Source organism: Ursus maritimus, unplaced genomic scaffold, assembly GCF_017311325.1.
Source record: "Ursus maritimus isolate PB19 unplaced genomic scaffold, ASM1731132v1 scaffold_32, whole genome shotgun sequence".
NCBI classification, from domain to species: Eukaryota; Metazoa; Chordata; class Mammalia; order Carnivora; family Ursidae; genus Ursus; species Ursus maritimus.
The window spans coordinates 7514888-7538571 of NW_024425786.1; the positions used below are offsets into that span (position 1 = coordinate 7514888).

The window sequence follows — 23684 nt, forward strand, 5'->3', positions numbered from 1 at the left end:
TCCCTCAAACTTAGCACATCCTGTAGGACTTTGAAATGTAAACATAGCCCACAATCACCTGAGATTGAGGGGGAAAAAGGGAAAGAGGCCTTTTATAATATAAACTGCAAAAGGGTTCTCCTGCCCAGACTCAGCACTTCTTCCTTACCATCAATTCCAAGAACAAAGACAAGTCTTGAAAATCTTCTTGCCAATATTAGAACTAGATTTTTCCACCTCCGATAGTATTGCTAAAATTAGTTTGTCGAAGAGCTCTATTTAGTTGGACAGTGTTGTAAGGATGGGGCATTCTAAAACTCTCAGACACACGGAAAGCTAGTCCAAATGCTTTTTCAAGTTCACGTGACCTGGGAAAATATTCAGTTGGTTTAATTAAAATAGACTTGTCTCTAGAGTTACCAGCATTAAAATTAGAGCTTTCATTCTGCCTGGGTTTATGGAAACTCAAATAGGTTGATATCATGATCTCTTACACAAAATGGTTTGTGTATTTTAAATAGCTCAAAAGAATGATGAACTTTGATGTCTCCTAACGTTTATGTCCCCATAGAGATTTTGGTAATCTAAAATCTTGAAGTTTTGCTGAGATTAGGTTAAATGATGAAATAAGTTAAATTCATTAAATATGTAGATCGTTCCAAATAAGACATAATACTAAAAATACTAGTTACTAAACATAGGTTTATCTACTTCTGGCTTCCTTATTACAGAGAAACTACAGATAAGTTTGATAAGCTATAAACATGGGTGGAGTTTTTTTGTTTATTTAATTTATTTATTAAGTTTATTTTGGGGGTGCCTGGGTGGCTCAGATGATTGAGTAGCCGACTTCATTTTGGCTCAGGTGCAGTCTCAGGGTCCTAGGATTGAGTCCCACGTCAGGCTCCCTGCTCAGCTGGGAGTCATCTACTCCCTCTCTCTCTGCCTCTCTCCCCACTCATGCTTGCTCTCTCTCTGGCGCGCGTGCTCTCTCAAATAAACATCTTTAAAATAAATAAGGGTGCCTGGGTGGCTCAGTCAGTTAAGCATCTGCCTTCAGCTCAGGTCATGATCCGAGGGCCCAGGGATTGAGTCCGTGCCGGGCTCCCTGCTCAGCAGCGAGCCTGCTTCTCCCCTCTGCCTGCCAATCCCCTCCTTGTGCTCTCTCTCTGAGATATATATAAATAAAATCTTTAAAAAAAAATGTACTTGGGGGCGGCTTGCTGGTTCAGTCAGCAGATCGTGCAACTGCTGTTCTTGGGGTTGTAAATTCAAGCCCCACTTTGGGTGGAGAGATCACTAAATAAATAAATAAGATCTTAATAAATAAATAAAAGTACTTGGTTGAATTTTGTTACTTAACAGATCCAAAGAGGAACATTTCATGATGGTGAGGGATCGATGTATCCATCGATTATATCCATTATAACCATTATGTGCATCTAGCATCAGGGCGTAATCGTGAGGCAAAGACAAGCGAAAAGAGGAATGGGCAACTGAAAATTCATGGTAATAATTCTCAGCAAATTAGAAATAGGAGAAATTTCAACATAAAGTGAAAGGCACCTACGAAAAACCTAAAACATCATACTCAGTAGTGAAAAATGGATGCTTTCCTCCTGAGATTGGGAACAAGGCAATGTATCTCCTTTTACTGAATCAACATGACATTATACTCGAGGTGGTCTCAGTGCAAAAGCAAGGAAAAAAAGGCGGTCAGATTGGAAAGGAAGAATTAAAATTGTGTTCATTCACAGATAACGTGATCACAGATGACAAGGCCGGGACACAAGATCAACGAACAACAATTAGTTGTGTTTCTATGTACCAATAATGAAAACAGTCTAATACTGCACATGGGAAAGTCCCATTCACAATAAAACCAAAAGGAGATTTTGGAATTCCAGTTCTGAAAGGGCAAAGCCCCTGCCCTGAAACACACACATTGCTGAAGCAAATTAAGATCTGAATACATGGAAACATTATAACACATTCACGGCTTGGAAGACTCGATATCCTGAAGATGGCCATTCTCCCCAAATTAACTTATAGATGCAGCACACTCCCCCAGAAACTCCCAGGGCTCCTCTGTAGAAATTGACAAGCTTATCCTGAAATTTATATGGAAATGGCAAGAGCTAGAATAGCTCCCCCAAAAAAAAAATTGGAGAAGAAAAACTCAGTTGAAGAACTTAAATTACCTGATCTACAACTTACCGTACGCTACAGTAATCAAGGCAGTGTGGTGCTGGCATCAAAATCAGTGGAACACAATAGAAAATCCAGAAACACAAATTCCGCGTTTGAGGTCACGGATTTTTACAAAGATGCCAAGGCAATTCAATAAAAGTCTCCAACAAGTGTTGCTTGAACGTATTGGCTATCCATATGCAAAAATATGAACTTAGACCCTTACCTTACATGTTATACAAAAATTAACTCAAAATGGATCACGGATCTTCATGTAAGAGCTAAACTCAGAATTCTCGATGAGAACCTAGGAGAAAATCTTTGTGACCTTGGGTTAGCAAAGATTTTTAGATATGTCACCGAAAGCATGATAAATTGGACTTCATCAAAATCAGAAATCTTTACTCTTCAGAAGACACCACTGAGAAAATGAAAAGCCCCAAACTGGGGAGAGAAAATATTTGCAAATCATATATCTAATAAAGAACTTGTATTTGATACACAACGAGGGTGCCTGGATGGCTCAGTCGGCAGCGACTGTCATGATCCCAGGTTGCAGGATCGAGCCCACGTTGAGCCTGCTTCTCCTCTGCCTGCCACTCTCTCCTGCTTGTGCTCCCCTCTCACTATTTCTCTCTGTCAAAATAAAATTGTAAAAACAAAAAAATAGAATACACATAAACTTTTAACAGTAAGACAAGTGTATTTAAGAAACAAACAGGCAGGGGCGCCTGGGTGGCACCGCGGTTAAGCGTCTGCCTTGACTCAGGGCGGAACTCCGGCGTTATGGGATCGGAGTCCCACATCAGGCTTCTCTGCTAGGAGCCTGCTTCTTCCTCTCTCCTACTCCCTGCTTGTGCTGTTCCTCTCTCACTGGCTGTCTCTATCTCTGTCAAATAAAAATAAATAAAATCTTTAAAAAAAAAAAAAAAAGAAAGAAAAGAAACAGGCAGAAGTAGGCTGTACTTAGTGAATGGCTTGCAAAGAATAGAACATGGAAAGGAGGAAAGAAATAACTTTATAGTGGGGAAGCTGAGACAAACTGCCTTGGCTAGTGGTCAGGAGTGTATCATCCCCATTGATAGCATGTACCTCTGATATGATGTCTAGAGAATGGCGCTTGACCTCCGTGGTACCTTTCACCAAAAACCCACAATCCCAGGATAACCATGGGGAAAAACATCTCCCCAAAAAGTCAAATTAGGACATTCTATAAAATCGACCAGCATTCCTCAAAATCGAAGGTCCGAGGGCACCTGGCCGACTAAGTCGGTGGAGCATGCGACTTGATCTCGGGTTTTGTAAGTTCAAGCCCACGCTTGGGAGCAGACATAACTTAAGAATAAAATCTTAAAAAAAAAAAAAAAAATGAAGGTCATTAAAAACAAGAAAAGACCAAGAAATTGTCACAGTCCAGAGGAAACTAAGAGACAAGATAACTAACTATAATGTATCCTGGATAGCCCCAAACAGGAAAAGCGCATTTGTAGAAAAGCACTTGTGGAAGTCTGGAGTTCAGTTAACAGTATTATACCAATGTTGGTTTCTTCACTGTGAGAAATATACCATGGTGATGTCAAGATGTTTACCACAGGGCAACTAGGTAAAGCCTGTGAGTTACTCTCTGAATTTCTGCGACTTTTTAATAAATCTATTCTAAAATTTATTAAAAATGAACAAGGAAGGAAGGGGCACCTGGGTGGCTCAGATGGTTAAGCGCCTCTGACTCTTGGTTTTGGCTCAGGTCATGATCTCGGGTCATGAGATCGAGACCATCAGGCTCTGCACTGGGTGTGGAGCCTGCTTCAGATTCTCTCTCTCCCTCTCCCTCCCTCCTTCCTCCCTCTTCTAAACACACACACACACACACACACACACACACACACACACGGAAAAGATTTGAATGGATATTTCACCAGAGACAATATGTGAATAGCAGCGAGCATTTGGAAACATGCTCAACACCATCAGTCATTAGGGAGATGCAGATTGAAGCCACCATGAGATACCACTTCACAGCCACTAGGATGGCTCTAATCAACGGACAGTGTCCAAACGGCAGTGGAGAATGTGGAGAAACGGGAACCCCACGCACTGCTCGCGGAGGGTAGCTTAGCAGCTCCTCCGTAGTGAACCACACACCACAGGAGCGGCACTTTCTCCTAAGGGTCTACCCAAGAGAAGAAAACATGCCCACACAAACAATTTGTGACTGTTCAAAACAAGATTTATTCTTTATTTACTCCGTAACGGAGAAAGAATCAAGTGTCCATCAACAGACAAACAAGTGATGTGGATAAATGATGTACAATGGAATACCGCTCAGCAGTAAGCACGCTCGCATTCATTTGTGTGGCATCACGGACACCTCAAAAACATCGCCAAGTGGAGGAAGCCAGACAGAAACATTACATAGTCAATTACGAGAAATTTCTAAGACAGGCAAAACCTTAGAGACCAGAGGTTGCCTGAGGCTGGGAGTTGGGAGCAGAGGTTGACTACAGATAGGCACAAGCGAACATTCTGGGGGTGACAGACTGTGGTGAGTGTCACACCACTGCATAAATTCAAAAAGTCGCGAGCCGTACACCTACAGTCTAGGGATTGTACAGCACGTAAACTATACCTCAGAAATCTTTGTTTCGGCTTTATTGAGGTACAGTGAGAAATGTACCGTGTACTCCTGATGATTTGATATACGCATACGCCGTGAAGGATACGTCCCAGCTAGTCAACACATCCGTCATCTCATATTATTTGTACATGTATGTATCTTTGGAAAACATTTAAGTTCTACTCTCTCAGCAAGTGTCAGTTATACAGTTTAGTGTTACCAAGTTTAGTAGCCACGTTAACATTAGATCCTCAGACCTTGAACATCTCATAGCTGAAAGTTGGTATCCTTTTACCGGTCTCTTCTTATTTTCCCCACTCCCTAGACTTCAATAGATCATTTCTTTTTAGGGACAATACTATGAAGAAGTTGACATATTTTTTTAAGTAAGCTCTATGCCTACGTGGGGCTCAAACTCACAACCCTGAGAACAGGAGTCACACACGCCACCAACTGAGGCCCCGCAGGAGCCTAGCATACGATTTTAAGGCAGGTTGCCAATAGAATTTATCATTCAAAGCAGAACAATTTTTTTTTTTTTTTAGATTTTATTTATTTGACAGAGAGAGGAGAGAGAGAGAGAGAGAGAGAGTGCGCGCAAGCAGGGGTGTGGCAGGCAGAGGAAGAGAGAGAAGCAGACTCCCCACTGAGCAGCGAGCCCAATGTGGGGCTCAATCCCAGGACCCTGGGATCATGACCTGAGCCAAAGGCAGATGCTTAACTGACTGAGCCACCCAGGAGCCCTCAAAACAGAACAATTTTGAGAGTGAAAAGGATTGCTACTAAAAGCTATGCAGGAAAACAGGTGTGAATGAGAACCGAACCAGACCATCTGCATGAATCGTACCCCTTAACAAAACAAAAAACTGGTATAAACCAGACATCTGACAGCAACAGTTAGTGGCCATCTGTTGTGTAAAAGGCACAAGAAGGTGGCAGAAACACACAGGAGCAAGATAGACATGGTGTCTATGCTGGTGCGCCCCTACTTAGGGTCCCCTAAAGGGATGTAGAGCAGAGGTAATGACTATGGAGAAGAGGATAGGATGCTTGGGGTAATAGGCATTTGGACGAGGAAGACAGGTATTGCGAGATTTATGGGTCAGTCATTGTCAAGGTTGTTCCATAGCAAACAACTCAATGGAGCATTTTATCACCAGCTGAGTTAGAACTGCTCAGACGCTTGCTGCAAGCTGCAGAGTTGTCTTTTCAGCTTCTGTCCCCAGAAGGTTGCACAGCTGAAGCCTGGGAGAAGTGTTTTGATTCAATCCTATTTTCCTCTACAGTTTGTGTCTCTTCTGTGTCCTTTCCATAAAAAGACAGAGGTAGCATCTGGGTACTCAGTCCAGATGCAAGTCCTTGTCTGTGTCATTTCACCCTAGAGTGCCCTGAGGTTTTGTCCTTCCTGTTTTACACATGAAACTCTTGAGAATCAGTAACTTGCCCCAAATTGCACAGCTCGAAAGAAGGGGAACCAGAGCACGCCAAGGACAGTGACACCAGGACCCATTCTCCCCTTCTCTATCAAGCAGCTGTCTGATCTGACTTCTGCGATATGGTGCGTCCTACCACTGAATCCGGCTCCAAATCCCGGGGCCACTGAGAGGGACCTCGGAAAGCATCTAATCTGTCCCCAGACGGGCAGCTCGATGTGCGTCCTCTGATTAAGCAAGCCTCAGCTCTCTGAACCCCATTTCATCCTCTCTAAAACAGAAGTTGGGCCAAGATCCGTGGTTGCAACCACTGCTCTCAGACCCTTTTATCTCTTAAAAAGGACTGATAAGACAAAGAGCTTTCATTTTTGTGAGTTTTATCAATATTTACCATTTTAGAAATTGAAACTGAGAAACTTTTGAGTAACAATTTCCCCAAACAAAAGGAAATTCAGTGATATGTGTCATTGTTTGACAGTTTTGAAGTCTCTCTAATGTCTGGCTTACTACAGTTTAAGACAGCTGGATTCTCTTGCTTCTGCATTTAATCTCTTCCAGATCACGTGTCACAGAGCCTCTAGAAAACTCCACTGGACACCTGTAAGAAAAAGAGAATGAAAAAGGCAAGTCAGATCTTGCTAGTGCTATTGAAATAGTTTTGTGCCCACTTCTCCCTGAAAGGATAGCAGGGACCTCCAGGAGTCGTGGACCACCCTTTAAGAACTATTTCAAAAGGTGGCCCCAGAGACAATCTGCAGTGAGAATCACCAGGGGTGATAAACGCCTTCCTGGCCTACCCCAGATCTATGGAATCGGAGTTCACCGTTTATCAAGCTTCCTTGCACAACTGGAGTGTGGAGGCACTTGGTTGGGAGAGCCCCAAGATTCCTGCCAGCCTGGTTCATCCAAAACTATAAAGTCGCCAAAACTGGGGTTAAGACCTAGGTCCCCATGCCTCAGAATGACCAGTGGCCAGTGGCGGAAGCAGCTCTGCTCTCCCTGGTTTTGCCTGGCTCCATCACCTCCCATATTCACTTCCTTCCCCTTTCAAGGAAGTATTGAGAGCAGCCAGGCATCTCGTGTGTAGCTTTAAAATACATTCTGGGCTGGGGGCCTGGGGGCTCAGTCATTAAGCATCTGCCTTCGGCTCAGGTCATGATCCCAGGGTCCTCAGATCGAGCCCACGTTGGGTTCTCTGCTCGGCAGGAGGCCTGCTTCTCCCTCTCCCCACTCCCCCGCTTGTGTTCCCTCTCTCACTGTCTCTCTGTCAAATAAATACATAAGGTCTTTAAAATAAATATATAAATTCTGGGTTTACTGGCGAAAATCAAAAACACAAGAAACAACAGGTGTTGGTGAGGATGTGGAGGAAAAGGAACCTCGTGCATTGTTGGTGGGAATGCAACTGGTGTGGCCCTCTGGAAGACAGTATGGAGGTTCCTCAAAAAATTAAAAATAGATCTACCCTATGATCCAATAATTCCCACTACTGGTATTTACCCAAAGAATAAGAAATTGAATTCAGGGGTACCTGGGTGGCCCAGTTTGTTAAGCATCCGACACTTGATCTCAGCTCAGTCTTGATCTCAGGGTCATGAGTTCAAGCCCTGAGTTGGGCTCCATGCTGCGCAGGAGACTACTTGAAAAAAAGAAGAAAAAATAATTAGAAAAGATGATCATATGTTTATAGCAGTATCATTTCCAGTAACCAAACCACTGAAGCAGCCAAAGTGGCCATCGATAGATGAATGGATAAAGAAAATGTGGTAAATATATGTTTTATATATATATATATATATGAATATTACTTAGCCATAAAAAGAACGAAATCTTGCCATTTGCAACATGAATGGATCTAGAGAGTATTATGCTAAGTGAAATAAGTCAGAGAAAGACAAATACCATATGATTTCACTCATATGTGGAATTTAAGAAACAAAACAAATGAAAAACAGAGACAAACCAAAAACAGACTCTTAACTATAGAGAATAAACTAATAGTCACCAGAGGGGAGGTGGGTGGGGGATTGGTGAAATAGGTGAAGGGGATTAAGAGCATACTTTTGTCAGGGCGCCCGGCTGGCTTAGTTGGTGAGCGTGTAACTCTTGATCTTGGGGTCATGAGTTCAAACCCCTTTGGGGGCAAAGATTACTTTAAGAAAAAGGGTACGCTTATTACGATGAGCACTGAGTAATGTATAAATTATTGAGTCACTACGCTGTATACTTGAGACATATTATAATACTGCATGTTCGCTATACTGGAATTTAAAAAATGACTAAGAACCAATAAATAGTCAAAATAAATTCTGGGCTTGCTTCCAGTTGTATATGTCTGCATCAGGAAAAGCAAGAAGGAATGAAGGGAAGGGCCTCATGGGACAGGGACTTTTGTTCTTCAGGAGGAAGTTCTGTTCTAATCTTGGCCCCACCTGGACATTGTACAGCGAGTCAACCACAGAGCCCATGAACACCGTGCCCACACCGGAGAGCAGCGGAAGGAAAAGTCGACCTTCAGGAGTGTAAGCCCTGGTGGGTACAAAACCAGCAAATAGGGAAGCAACTCAAGGAAAAGAACAGATTAACAGAATGCCTTTAGTGCAGAAACAATACAGGAGCATTTTTACATGTAAGATAGATTGTGAGCATTTAAATATTCAGAGTGAGATTCCATACTGGATTCAAAAATATTAACTGTGATTTACTCATACCCAACTTCTAGTAGGAAAACCAGGATAGTGGGACACAGGCTTACATGTAGATTACTGTAGTGTATCTGTTAAAACCTGTATTACAAAGTAACTTGTGCAATTGGTGTGATGGAACTAGCTTTGGCCTTGAATCGGGCACAACTGGGCCACTAACTAGCCATTAAACAGCTGTGTGACTTTGTTTCTGGCGAGCACTTACTATGTGCAAGGGGCATGTTAGAGATATGAAGCATTTACAGAAAAAAAATCCTAAAATGGACTGGAGGTGCCAATCCTGGTTCACCAGCATCTGCTGTGAGGCAGGAGGGTTCAGTGCTGATGAGAAGATGCCTGGAGCAACGCGGGGCGGGAGGAGTGTGCGGGGGGGCTTTCTGAGAGGGCTTGGGGTCGCCTCTGCGTGCCTCAGCTGTACGGGAAGTTCAGTGACGCCTCCATCACACCCCAACAAGTTCGTTCACCGCCCGCTCTGCGCCTGCTGCTTTCTCCAGCAAGCAGGGGCCGCACGTTCCCGCGCAGGGTCTTGCGTAGGAGCCACATTTTGGCACTCATTACACCCACATGCCAGAACGAATCCGGGTCCCCGACGGGTTGACCCCACAGTGCGCCGCAGCGTTGGGAGGAAGGGACGAGGGCACTCAGGCAAAGAGGCGTCTGAGTGCCGGGACAGTGGAAAGCACAGCCCGGAGTGAGCTGCCACCCTTCCAACCGAGCCCCGTGTCTTCTGCTCCCGGGTCCGGGTGGAGCGCGCCCGCCTCCCCGCGGCTCCCGGATCTGCGCCCGACCCTTCCTTCGCTGTCCCAGCGCCTCCTGGCTCGCGTCCCCCGCCCCTCCACCAGTGATCGCGAGGCGCCAGCCGCCCGGGCAGCTACGCCTGCGCCCGCACCCCGGCGCCCTCTGCCTGTCCGAGGCGCCCCCCGCCCGGCCCCCTGCCCCGCACCCCCGGCCCCTGTGCCCATCCCCTCTTCTGTCCCAGCGCCTTTAGGCTCGCGCCCCCCCCCTCCATTTGTGCCCACGCCCTACCCGGTCCCCATTGCCTGTCCCGGGAGCCCCCCACTCCGCCCCTGGGTCAGTCCCGGGCGTCCCCGCTCCCGACCCGGCCCCCTCACCTGTCCCGGCGCCCCAGCCCCTGGCCCTGTGTCTGTCCCGGCGCCCACCGTCCCTCCACTGGTGCCCGTGCCCCGCCCAGGCCCCTGTGCCTGTCCCGGGTGTCCCCTGCTCTCCTCCCGGCCCCCCTCCTCTGTCCCAGTGCCTCTCGGCTAGCACCCCCAGCCTCACTATGTCCCTGGTACCCCCGGCCCCGCCCCCCTGTGCCTGTCCTGGGCGCCCCCCCCGTCCCTCCACCGGTGCCCTCGCCCTTCCCAGGACCCTATGCCCGTCCCGGGTGCCCCCTTCTCCCTACCCGGCCTCCTCCACCTGTCCCAGGATCCCAACCCATCGCCCAGCCCCCCTGTGCCGGTCCCAGGCGCCCCCGCGCACCCCCTGCCTCGGCGTTGCCATCGATGTGCTCGGCACTCTTCTGAGCCTGCCCCCCGAGAGTGGGCGGGCCCGTTTGCCTCAGGTGGGCTAACAGGCGCTGGGGAGAGCCAATGGCGTAGCTGCATAGCTCCGCCCCTTCCTTCCGATTGGTCAGCGCCGGAAGGCCGCGGCCAGGGCCTGGGGGCCCTTGCGGGAGCGGAACTCAGCCTCTGTAGCCGCGCCGCGCGCTCTCAGTTCTTCGGCTCCGCGCTCTCTCAGTTCTTCGGCTCCGCACGCTTTTTCCCAGTCTGCCGCCGCTGCCGCCGCCGCCATGGCCCAGTGAGTGACGGCCTGCGGACCGCTGGGGAACTTTCCGAGGGCTGGCGCGGAGGGCGGAGCCACCCCTGGCGTCGCCTTGACCACGGGGGTCGCGGGAGCCCGGCCTCGTGGCGCCCGGAGCCCCGGACCTTCAGTGTCTCAGCCCCGTCGGGCCCAGGCCCTCTGCCCCTCGCGGCGCCGCCGGGCGGATCCCCGTTTCCAGAAAGGGCTCGGCGGGGAGGGGACCGGCATGGCCGAGGGAAGCCAGGGCCCGAGCCGGAGGGGAAGTGGCTGGACGGTCGGCGGCTGTGCCTGCAGGGGCTTCTCCCCAGTGTGGGAGACGAGGACACCCGCAATGAGTCATTACCGGGTAGACTGGAGCGCAGCAAAGATTGCGTGCCCTCTTCCGTGCAGGATTAGTTGATCTCAAGAGAACCTGAGGTCCTTTGAAGTGGCAGAGTGTAGGGTGGCCTGTCTGTAGTGGCCTGGGAGGTGCGTGCCTGGGTTCTCAGAGGTGAAAGGGAGTAGGGGGACGGGAAAAGGAAGGCAGATTATTCATAGCAAGAACTAGGACACTCTTGGGTCCCTGAGTTGGAATGGATTAGGTGGAACTGATACATTTTTCTTTGTTTCCTTTCCTCGTCTTTTAGAGCTGACATTGCACTGATTGGACTGGCTGTTATGGGCCAGAACTTAATTTTGAACATGAATGACCATGGCTTCGTGGTAAGTCAGGAGGACACACACTCCTCTTGTGGGTTCTTGGTGTGCATTGGAGCACCACTGCTGATCTCCAAGATCCTATACAACTTGAACTTATTTCTCTTGATGTAGTCCCTGTTGCTGCCCATGAGGTTTTTGCAAAGGAAGGAGAAGCACCAGTTCACGGGTGTGTGTGTGTGTGTGTGTGTGTGTGTGCAGCTCCACCGTTCTCTGAAGGACAGTCTTGCTGAATACATCTGACAGTTCTGTAAGGTTGCAGCCTGAATAAAGTTACCCAGATCTTTTTTTTTTTTTTAAGAATTTATTTGAGAGAAAGGGAGAGAGAAAGCACGAGCGGGGGAGGGGCAGAGGGAGAGGAAGAAGCAGACTCCCTGCTGAGCTCCATCCCAGGACCCCAGGATCATGACCTGAGCCGAAGGCAGACACTTAACTGACTGAGCCACCAGGTGCCCCATCTTACCCGTATCTTAAGGAGGAGGAATCCACACTGGGTTCCTAGAACTCTAACTTTATTGCCTAATGAGAACTGGGGTGAGTGAAAGTTTAAATAGTATAAACTCGGAGCTTGTTTTGATACAAAGAGTATGGGTGACAAAAGATAACAGTTTGCAGCAGCTGCTTCCTTGATTTGAGTGAGTCCCAATCAGCTAGTGACAGACTGCAGCCTGATTTTCCTCGGGCAGCTGACCTTTGCTTATAGTCATTTCTCTGCGTGGGTATGAGTAGAAGTTTCATTGTCACTTAATCCAGGATCTGAAGTTCTGGGTTCTGGATCTCCTAATCAGACCTTTTGTCCTTCTAGGTTTGTGCTTTCAATAGGACAGTCTCCAAAGTTGATGATTTCTTGGCCAATGAGGCAAAGGGAACTAAAGTGGTTGGTGCTCACTCCTTGGAGGAGATGGTCTCCAAGCTGAAGACCCCGCGGCGGATCATACTGCTCGTGAAGGCTGGTCAGGCTGTTGACGATTTCATTGACAGATTGGTGAGGCCAGCTCTGCTCCCAGCTGCTGCTGGTGGGGCAGCTTTTCTCCTTCAGTCCTACAGCTGTTTCACCAGTTTTTACTTAAGAGATTTTTTTTTTCTCTTCAATGTCTGGATGTGAACTGCTTAGTTCAGACAAAACAGTGCTTCAGAGTCTCAGTGTTGGTTAACTTGATTGGCACTAAGTAAGTCCACTAATTATCCTCAGGTGGTAATAATGCCATATGTATAAATTTCTGGGACACCAAGAGACATTTCAATTAGAATTCATTAACAGTAGGAACAGAAGAGTAGTAACCTCGGTGTCTATCTTTGATACTCCAAAAAACTTACTGTTTGGGTGTGCATTATGCATGTTTAGTGCTATTCACTAATAAACTTAGTGTCCAAACTTAGGCGTAGATTTCACTTTTTTCAGCGTTTGTATGAAGTAACAGTATGTAAATTGTTGTATAATTTAATATTTATAAATGATGAGATCCCCTTAGGGAATCCTAGGAACTACGTGCTCGGTACTTATTTCTGAATGATTTGTTGGCTCTAGAAAGTATATCTTTTTTGGAAGAGAAAACATATGTGTATGGGCTGCAGTGGGCATGCTAGGGCAGGCGGGTGACCCGGGGCTGAGTGCCCCAGAGCGGGCCTTTGTTGCACTTCTGACCCTGAGCATTAGCTGAAGGGGCCGTGCTTTGTGTAGGTGCTAATTCTGGTTCTTTAACACATCTTAGTCTGACCCCTCCTTTAGTCTCTCCCCCACGGCCCTAGGGCTAGGGGGTGGTGGGCTCACTCTGTCTTCCCCAAGCTGTCCTCTCACAGAAGGGCCGATGGCCACTCACCCACCGGGGTGGCAGTGGGAGAGGAGGAGCCAATGACGACGACAGGTTCTTCCCAAGGGAATGTGCCCGGCAGCGTCTGGTTGAAGCGCTGTTGCTGCGCGTGGTTTCTGGGGCGCCTCTGGGGCCCCTTCCCTCAACACACCTCACTGACAGGCCGTCAGTGGAGACAAGCTCACTGCCAGTGCCCTGCGACCTTGGGTGCTTCTCCCTCCAGCAAAACCCACAAAACCACACACAGCATATGGGTGAAGGGGAACGTGTGGAAATAACTTACGGAGATACGCAAAACCATTCTCAGTAATAGCTCCGGAGAAACCAAAGCATTAGCTGATGGGAAGAAACGTTTCGCTGTGAGAATGTAGTGACAATACACAAAGCCAAGGGATGAACATTCCTTTTCTACGGGAGTCCTGTTAACAGTGGGCGTGACTCTGCAGGGAGAGGAATTTGTAACCAGTGCCCTACCATTAAGAAAAAATGACCTAGAAAGGAAGAACACTGTGATAAGGGAAGGACGTACCAAGCTTTTTGTGTAGCGACATGTAAGCTGGTCACGATTAGCTATAGACGGAAGGGACTGGAAGGTGGTAGCTTATTCTAAAGCATAAGAAAATATGAAGTCATGTTCACCGGATCCTTGTGCAGGGAGACTGAATAATAACTAATAAAGTCAGCCTCGTTGGGCACTGCAGGAAGATGTGCTTGTTCGCGGCCTGGTCTCCTGCCATCTCCAGACAGGGCTGATCACGTCACCGAGTCAGGCACCAAACCAGCTGATGGCTGCTTCTGGAGCCCTACTCTGCTCTGGTCAGATTTTATAGGAAATGATGGGATCCTTTAGAATGAGTCCCGTTCCCAGTGTTCGGGACTGGAAAGCAGCCAGTGGCACACAGTGGAAATACAAAATTTTTCAACTAGGTTTTGGTTGTCGTAAAATTTTAAAGAGAACCATCTTCGTTGTGGAGAGTTCTGACAGGGTAGCTAGCCCCAACCTGGCGCCTAAGGCTCAGCTGCAGCCACAGGGAGGATTACTGAAAATGAAAACAACATGTGCTTTTAGATTGGATTTATCTGGGAGACAGTCTTGTTTGTTTTAATTGGTCAAGATACGTTCTATTTTGTCTTTCATTTCTTTGACCCAACTTAATGCTAGCGTCTGGTTACAGGTACCATTGTTGGACACTGGTGACATCATCATTGATGGAGGAAATTCTGAATACAGAGACACCACAGTAAGTATTCTTCAGTCTAAATTCTTCCCAGTTCTGACAACATTCTAGAAAAAAGTATCAACACACGTGATGAAAGAGGGGACTGTCCTTCTGCAGTGCTGATCCCGGGGCTTTGTGCGGACGCTGCTGTCCTCAGCCTCTGCTTCTGCTGAGACGTACCTGAGGTCTCCTAGGAAGGACTCCTGCTTAGATGCAGCAGGCAGGCGGTTCGTGCTTAGCTCTTCCCTCCTCCACCAGCAGCCCACGCCACGTCAGCGCACAGCGTGGTTGAGAACCACGGCTTGAGTGGCCTCGTGTGCTGGAGGGAGACCCTGTACCACCTCAAGTGCTGAGTGGCAGGAAGTCATACTCGTAGGAAACCAGCTCTTAAAAACCAAAACACCTTCCCCAAATCCACCAACTCTTAATGGGGTCCTATGGTCCTAGATCTTCCAGGAAAACGAGGATGTATGTTTGGCTTTATTTATTATTTCCCTTTGGGGGAAGGGTAGCTATTTTAAACTTCCATAGATTTATTTTTTCTTTTTATTAAGTAATCTCTGTACCCAACATGGGACTCAAACTCACAACCCCGAGATCAAGAGTCACATGCTTTACTGACTGAGCCAGCCAGGCTCCCTGGATTTTTTTTTTTTTTTTCCTAACTCCCAACTGAGAGGATTAAATTTCTTTTTAAAATTATTTATTTTAGTATTTATTTATTTTTTTAAGTAGGCTCCACACCCAGTATGGGGCTTGAAGTGAAGACCCTGAGATCAAAAGTTGCGTGCTCTACCACTGAGCCAGCCAGGCGCCCCGGGATAAAGTTCCCTGAATGATCAGGTCATTCTTGGATCCTTGGGTCATTTCAAGTCCAGCGTGGGTTCTCCATACCTGTCTTACACCTCCTCTCATTCATTGGGAGAAACTGTTCTGTTTGTTTTTTTAATTTTTAAAGATTTTATTTATTTATCTGACAGAGAGCACAAGCAGGTGGAGGGGCAGAGGCAGAGGGAGAAGCAGACTGTCCGCTGAGCAGGGAGCCCAATGCGGGGCTCGATCCCAGGACGCTGGGATCATGACCTGAGCCGAAGGCAGACGCTTAACTGACTGAGCCATCCAGGTGCCCCTGGGAGAAACTGTTTATGGAAGCATAATGAAATTATTTTTCTCTCGTGTAGAGACGATGTCGCAGCCTCAAGGCCAAGGGAATCTTGTTTGTGGGGAGCGGAGTCAGTGGTGGAGAGGAGGGGGCCCGGTATGGCCCCTCACTTATGCCAGGAGGGGACAAAGAAGCCTGGTGAGTATCAAGGTGCCACCCCCATTTCAGCACAAGGGAGCCTGAGCTGTGGCGGGGGGGGGGGCTGTGGGCATTTCTGCCGCCCTGATCTCTGTGGGCCGGAGCGGTGGAGAGGATGGAAATTGTTCCTTTATCCATACATTTTGCTGCTTTGACATCATATATGTGTGTGTTCTCTGTTATTCCCTCCAAGACTGATACTAGAAGTTTTGCACAGGCTTACAGAGTTCAGAGGCTTTAAGGAAGCTGTTCGAATAATGTCCTAGGCACTGTCTGGACTTAGAAGTCAAGTCTGCCTCTCTCAGTGATGTAGAACCCTAAAATAACTGTTTATTTAATAATCGTCTGAGTAATGGAAAAATCTGACAGGGCCTGTTTTGTCCCTGGGAAAGTGAGGTGGAAGTTTTGTATCTGACTTGGGGAGAAAACAAGTTTTATACTGTTCACTGTGCTGTACATAAGAGGAAGTATTGGTCACGGGGGGGGTGGCGGTGATGTAAGAGCGGGGGTGCATAAGGCATAAGGGTAGGGGGCTGAGCGGGACAGAATCAAAATGAAAGGTGCAAGGAATAGTCACAGCCGACGCGCAGACTGAGGGAAGCCGCTGCTGAGACTGCAGAGGGGGCGGCCGGACGGAGGGAGGGGGGTGAGCAGAAGAGAGAGAAACAGAAAAGGAGGCATCCTTCAGAGGGACACGTGGAGAGGTACCATTCTTTTCTGGAGGAGTTTGATTTCCAGATGCGCTAAAACTGTGGTATGTGTTGAAGTAAGGAGTGGTCAAACCTAATTCCCAGAGGCGAAGGGTTTCCCGGGGAAGGTTATTCTTCAAATGACCTCTGATGAGTAAGTCTGGGGATTCTCTGCAGTACGTGAAATCTAAAGATTTTATTTATTTGTTTGTTTGTTTGAGAGAGGGAGAGAGAGAGCGCGCGCATGTCAGCTGGGGGGGGGGGATCCCAAGCAGACTCCCCGTTGAGTGCAGAGCCCAACATCGGTCTTAATCTCACAACCCAGAGATCACGACCTGAGCTGACATCAAGAGTCGGAGGCTAACCCCCTGAGCCACCCAGGCGCCCCTGCAGTATGTGAAATCTAGAAGTAGATAGAGGCCTTCCTGCTTCTCAGAAGTTTACAAACGTTTATCTTGGGTGGACACGCAGCCGATACACATGAAAATATTTGACAACACAGAGGTGCTCCAGGTGCTCATTGACTCAGTTTCTCAGACTGTCTGGCAAACTTGAGCATATATAAGACTCATTCAAATCGTTTGCTAAAAGTAACAGGAATGATGGTTAGTACAGTGCTTAATGTGGGGTCGCCTGGGTAGCTGAGTCGGTTAAGCGTCCAACTCTCGATTTCGGCTCGGGTGACGGTCTCAGGGTGGTGAGATCGAGCCCCAGCGGAAGTAGAAGTGGCGCCGTTACCTGAAATGCTCAGTTCGAGTTCAGTGAAGTTCTAAAGCTTCACGCGCAGCTGTCTTAGCTCTGACCCTGAGCAACCCCGGCAGTCCTGTGTCTTTACCAAAAACTTTTCGCGAAGAAGCCTGTATTGGTCAGTAGTGAGGAGAACAGAAGCAGAAAGCCTCGTGGGGCAGTGGGGGGGGTGGAGCGCAGCTGCTTTTTCTCTGGGAAGTCTTGCTGGGTTCTGCGCATGCGGAGTCATGCTGAGCCTGATAACACGCTGGCAGACCGAGGAAAGGCGTCTCCACAGGAACTTCCCTGTTGCTTGCTGTTTGGAGTCACAGCTCCTTTTATAGTGCAAAAGAAATTTCTCCTGGCTTTGATGCTTCCAGCTGGCCTTTCTGTCTTCTCTAACCAGATAGTCTGCAGCCTCTGAGGGCTTACCTCGGGCACTTGGCACAGTCATTACTTTTTTGAAGGTGGGAGGGCACTTGCACCTCCCATTTGAAAGAAAAAGATTGGGCGGGGGTCCTTGAGTATTTAATTGAGATCTCAGTCCCTCTTTTCAGCAGCTAAACTACACGGTTTCTTCCCACAGGCCCCACATCAAGACAATCTTCCAAGGCATCGCTGCGAAAGTGGGAACGGGGGAACCCTGCTGTGACTGGGCAAGTTCTGGCTCTTCTTTCAAGCCAGCCGGTAACACAGGCACAGACATGACAAAGTGCGCAGAGCCAGGACCACCTTGGTGCCAACAGTTAGTTTTGTGACAAGCTTCTCAATCTTGAAGTCGCTAGCACAGCTGAGGCCTAAGATTCATGCCTGTTTTACGTGTCCTTGCGTCTTATCTGACTATTTCAGAGCCTTGAGGTTGGTATTAAAAACAGCCCTCCTCAATTCATGTAAGAGTTGGAATTCTTAAGAAGGCACAGCAGGGATGAGGTGAAGTGAGACTTGTTTTATTAGCAGTGTGACTTCATGAAAATGAAGAAAATGTCAGAATCAAAGGTGGGCTCTGACGGCCTGCATGGAAGGAGGACTGAATGGCTGGTGCTGTCCGATGTCCTGGCCACGGATGTGGAAAATCTCTTTCCTGTAGCTTGGGACGCAGGTATTCTGCGCTGGAACAGAGTATGCGGCGCATGGCCTTTTGCCTTCACAACACGGGAGGGAGGCCTGTGCTCATTCCTGTAGGCCTCCCTTCCTGCATTTTGTGTGGCTGCTGAAACCAGTTTCATCCCGACTGCAGCCTCAGTCCAGGCCGTGGGCGGGAGGAGCACTAGGCTGAGAGACCTGACCTGTGACTCTGGCTCTCTGTTCACTGTGGGACATTAGCGAGTCAGTCAGAAAAGTGTTCTTGTCCGTAGCATATGAGGGGTGGGCTGGGTGGTCTCCGAGGTCTCTTTAGCTCCTAATCCCCTTTATTAGTTTTATTTCGTATGAGGGGGGTAAAAGATGGAAGAAGTCCTGAGGCGTACGAGGAATGAGGGGAGGCCTGACCACACCCGGTGACGGCAGCTGTAGCCCCCGGTGCTGGTCCCTCCATCTTAACCCGTGGTTCCTGAGTCGGGCAAAGTCTGCTTAGGGTGGAGAGAGGCTGGGCTGGATTTGGAGGGTTGAGGATTTTCTCATTAGTATGAAGGACTGGGAAGGGAACTTTCAAGCCTCGACAGTCGATTTTACTACAGTAAAAGGACAGCCACGGTCACTCCTTTGTAGACACACTTAGGACAGAATCATGAAGGAAAACCAGGACTGGCCCTGCTGTGTCTTGATCGAGTCGGGGGTTGACGTTCCATGGCCTCAAGGCTCACTCTCAGGATATTGAGAAAACGGGTACAGATACTGAAAGCAGGCACTCCTTCGTTCGTTCTTGAAGTTACAGGAAGGATGGGGTGAAGTAAGATGTTATTAGCCATGTTGCTAAGCAGCCACAGAGGTGTCAGAATCAGAAGGGGGCAGGTCGGTGTGGAAGCTCGGACGGCGGAAGTCTCTGATGTGAACTCCACCGTGTGGACCCCGGCGGTGACAGCAGAGACGCTCGGGTCAAGCCGAGCCCGGGTCCACGGCGCGGGTGGACGCCTGTCGTGGAGATGGGTGTGGCTGATGCAGAGCCCGCTGCCGCCGAATATTTGACCCCGATACTCCCTTTGTTCTGATTCCTGGCCCACTAAGCGATTTTCAGAGGATCTGGTTCCCCGCGTGGCTCGTCTGTAGGGACAGAATGTGCCGTCGGGCTAACACTTGTAACTACTAAAATCCATAGTTAAGTTTCTTACCCTAAATTCATAAGCTGGCATTCTGACTGTAGACATCTTGCCGACTTTATTATAAATCCGTATCTTGTCAGCTGTGAGACGCTGGCACGGACACGTTTCTGGGCTTACCAGGCTGCGGGCCAGACCGGGGTCTCAGGTCATTTTACCCCTTGGTAGCCATTAGAAACAACTACAGCACATTTATATATTTTTAACAGTGCCAGTGGTTTAGTTAGCCAACTTACCGTAACCCCCGGTGGCTAGGAGAGTGCTGACCTCGGGAAGAGGAGGCCTTTCACTTGAGGGCAGGGCTGGGAGCCAGGGGCCTTCATAACGAGGGAGGGTGGGACAGGCAGGCTGCCGAGCTGTGGGCCTGGAGGCTTGGAAAAGCCTTGGGAGGAACGAATTCAGAGTGAGTTTGAAGGAACACTGGACGGGTGTGAAGCTTGTATTGAATTGTTACATAGTGATGCTTAATTTTAAAAATACTACAGATATTTGCTTCCTATTTGTTATTTTTTGTATGGGGAGGGAGCCTCGCCAAAGAATTTGATGCGGGTGTTTCTGGGGTGTTCCCTGCCTCTGAAGGCCCCCTGGTGCCCGTCGCCCCGACAGGTGGGAGACGAAGGAGCGGGGCATTTCGTGAAGATGGTGCACAATGGGATCGAGTACGGGGACATGCAGCTCATCTGCGAGGCGTACCACCTGATGAGGGACGTGCTGGGCATGGGGCACGACGAGATGGCAAAGGTGAGTCCTGGGCCCTGCCTCCGGGCTGCAGCAGCCGAGCCCTGCTCAGGTGAGAGGGGTTTGCCGGTGACAGTGAAGCCTTCCGCCACCTCCTTTATGTGGTTGTGCTGGTGGCAGGATGGACTCGGCCCCAGGGGCGCGGGCGGCTCAGCGGGTGAAGCGTCTGCCTTCGGCTCAGGTGGCGATCTCAGGGCCCTGGGATCGAGGCCTACGTCGGGCTCTCTGCTTAGGCGAGAGCCTCCTTCTCCCTCTCTCTCACTCTCAGTCTCTTAAGTAAATAAATTAAAAAAAAAATAAAAAAAGATGGACCCAGCCTGATTTAAGGGAAGCTGTCCCATAGGATAGCGAGCCCCTGAGCCGGAAGTCCCCAGAGAATCGTGGCGGTGATCATTAACCACCATTTAGTGGCCCTTCCGGTGTCAGGCCTGTGTCCTTTTATGGTCATTACCTCGTTTGGTTCCCCCCATTGTCCTGTAGGGGAGGTGGCAAAGAAGCTCGCTTTCCTGGTCAGGTTGGGACTGGCTGTTTGACAGTTAATCAAAAGTTAGTCAGAATGGGGGAAACAAACATTCCCCCCCAACATTTTATTATGAGCCCGATGTTCAAACACACAGCAAAGCTGAAAGAACTTGGTAGTGGACACTGGTGCACACGCCCCCACATTCTCCGGCTAGCATTTTACTACTCGTGCTTTATCGGATGTCTGTCCCTCCCTCTATCAGTTGATCTTCTAAAAATACATTTCAAGGTAAACACCAGTACTCTTTTCTCTGAAGACTTCAGCATCGTTCCTAGGTAAACATTTATTTTAACTGAAAATAGAGGAAGCCACATTCATCGCCAGTCCAGTCCTTTCCTCGAAGTTTGGCTCTGCTGGCCATCATCGTCCTCTTTCTCATCATCTAGAATTTCCACTTCTGGTGACTTTGAGTGGAACATGATTTAGGGACACTTGTTTGCAAGGTGCACACTGCAGAATCCTTCCTGGTATTTTACAGCTTTTCCTCCTTATTTTTTTGTTTTAAAGTTTATTATTTTTTTAGGAATCTCTACACCCAGCATGGGGCTTGAACTCATAACCCCAAGATCAAGAGTTGTACCCCCGACTGACGGAGCCCCCTGGGCGCCCCTCCTCCTAACTTTCAAACGTGTCGTCCCCACTTCATTTCACTGGCTTGCCTTTACTCTTCTTTCCAAAACAGTTTAACTTTATTTTCATAGAAACAGTGCTTTTCTTTTTGTGTGTTCAAATGTAATTGATTTACTTAAAACGTAACGTATTTTTATATACAAGCGCTGTTCTGTATGCCAGGAACTGTCCTAAATGTTGGGGATGTGGTAGCGAGAAAACCCAAGTCCCTGCCCGCACGGAGCTGGGAAGACATGGTGGTAACTCCACGGACAATGTAACACTAGCTGGTAGTGACTGTTAAACAGAAGAGGAAACGGGGGTGAGGAGTAGGTCAGTGAGCAGGGAAGGCCTCCGAGGAGGCGATGGTGTGAGTCTGAGGGGAGAACCGTGCTGGTCAGCAGCCAGCATCACCAGGCTCAAATCAAATCAGACCGACTCGTGGGGAGCAGAAAACGCAACCCGGGGAGCTGGGCTCAGAGCCGTGAGCCTCGAGGGCGGAGCAGACCGTGAGCCCCGGCCAGCACCCGAGGGGAGGGCGGTGAGCCAGGTCGGGGGCCTCCGCGTGGCCCGGCTCCGCTCACGCTGTGCGTCTCACGCCCCGCACTAGGCGTTCGAGGAGTGGAACGAGACGGAGCTCGACTCATTCCTCATTGAAATCACGGCCAGCATTCTCAAGTTCCGGGACGGCGACGGCGGGCACCTGCTGCCGAAGATCAGGGACAGCGCGGGGCAGAAGGGCACGGGGAAGTGGACCGCCATCTCAGCCCTGGAGCACGGCGTTCCCGTCACCCTCATCGGTAACGTGCGGCCTCCGGCCGAAGCCCCTCGTCTCGCTGTTTCGCTCTTGCTGTCCTTCTGGGGGTTGGTGTAGACCGGCCGCCGAGGACGGGGCCTTGGGGAGGACGTGTGCAGCCTTGGTCAGCGCGCGGTGCCTTCTGCTCCGCGGCGTGAGAGGCGACCCTCTTGAATCTCTTCCGGATAAGCTTCTCCCAGTCAGCGGGCTTTGAGATGCAGGCGGGAGCTCCTGGCTTTCTCATCCACTTCGACCTTTGGGATAGCTGTGGTCTTAGGATTGAGCTGTGGTCAGTGACCTCCATGACTTCCTAATGGGGAAGGTCACGGTAACGAAATTCTTCATACCAGAGTTCACCAGATGACATAAGCTCACGTCCTCAGCATTAATTGTTAATATTTTCATTAGGTTCCCCCCCAATATTTTATTTATTACTTTATTTTATTTAAAGGTTATTTATTTATTTTTAAGTAATCTCTATACCCAACATGGGGCTTGAACTCATGACCCTGAGATCAAAGTCACATGCTCTTCCTACTGAGCCAGCCAGGCGCCCTTCCCCCAGATATTTTTAAAATAAAATATTACCTATACATTTCAGGTCCTTTAATATTCTCTTCCTTCTTTCCTTCCCCCCCCCTTTTTTTTAAAGATTTTATTTATTTGACAGAGAGACAGCCAGCGAGAGAGGGAACACAAGCAGGGGGAGTGGGAGAGGGAGAAGCAGGCCTCCCAGCGGAGCAGGGAGCAGGGAGCCCGATGCGGGGCTCGATCCCAGGATCCTGGGATCACGCCCTGAGCCGAAGGCAGACGCTTAACCACTGAGCCACCCCGGCGCCCCTCCTTCCCCTTTGTTTAGAAGAAAGCCACTATCCTGACCATTGGTGTGTGTCCTTTTCACACGATTCTTTTAGAGGAGCGAGCTAAGCAGTAAACTCAAGAAGACGTGGGGCGAAGGAAATCCTAGAAAGTAGAAATAAACAGAGAACAAATAATAAGAGGATTTATAAAACCACGAGTTGGTCCTTTAGGAATAAAATAGGTGCACTTCTGGCAGGATCGAAAACGGACAGTGAAACAAGGTGCCTCGCGTGCTGAGTGAAAGGCTCATCCTTGCTCCTGGCAGAACGGCTCCCCCGCCCATAAAACAGAGGTTTTCCTCTCTGCTCGTCCGGTTGCAGTTGCCTTTGTCTCCCTGCTGCCCTCCCTGCTGCCCTCCCTCCTGCCCTCGTGCGGTAGGGCTCCCTGCGGCCAGGGCGCCGTGAGGAGGCGCGCGTTGCTGAGGCAGCTCTGGGCCGCGGGCAGGGGACCGAGGGCACGACAGTGGCAGGAGTGTCCGCTGACTGCTCTGCGACAGTATGGTAGGTTCGTGTGAGGGGCTCCGCACCCCTTCCCCCAGTGGAAGGCAGGCCAGGCTTCATCCCTGGGGGGGCGCCCTTCGTGTTCGTTGAACTCATGGGGAAGCACGTCTTCGAGCTGACGCTTGGGTAACCGGGAGGGTTGCGCCACCCCGGCCTCCTTGCACCAGCTGTGTGACAGCGACGCTTCCGGCCCCGGCGCCCAGTCATCGTGAGTGTGCACGGCCGGGGGGGGGGGG

General features: G+C 49.2%; 1 protein-coding gene and 1 long non-coding RNA gene across 2 annotated transcripts in view; one reads left to right on the top strand and one right to left on the bottom strand.

The window, feature by feature from the left end:
- Positions 1-6581: 6581 nt before the first annotated feature.
- Positions 6582-7810, bottom strand: LOC121106408. Its single transcript, XR_005839029.1, has 2 exons — positions 7748-7810; positions 6582-6814 (listed from the first exon to the last, which is right to left on the bottom strand). It is a non-coding gene; the product is annotated as an uncharacterized LOC121106408 (long non-coding RNA).
- Positions 7811-10561: 2751 nt separating this feature from the next.
- The window catches only part of PGD (phosphogluconate dehydrogenase), a 16241-nt gene continuing 3118 nt past the window's right edge, over positions 10562-23684 (top strand). Inside the window, exons 1-8 of the mRNA XM_040645761.1 lie at positions 10562-10721; positions 11351-11426; positions 12226-12405; positions 14407-14472; positions 15633-15751; positions 17753-17822; positions 20028-20162; positions 21902-22091. Of these exons, the coding sequence (XP_040501695.1) occupies positions 10714-10721; positions 11351-11426; positions 12226-12405; positions 14407-14472; positions 15633-15751; positions 17753-17822; positions 20028-20162; positions 21902-22091 (844 nt within the window). The 5' untranslated portion in view covers positions 10562-10713. The remainder of the gene's footprint in view (positions 10722-11350; positions 11427-12225; positions 12406-14406; positions 14473-15632; positions 15752-17752; positions 17823-20027; positions 20163-21901; positions 22092-23684) is intronic.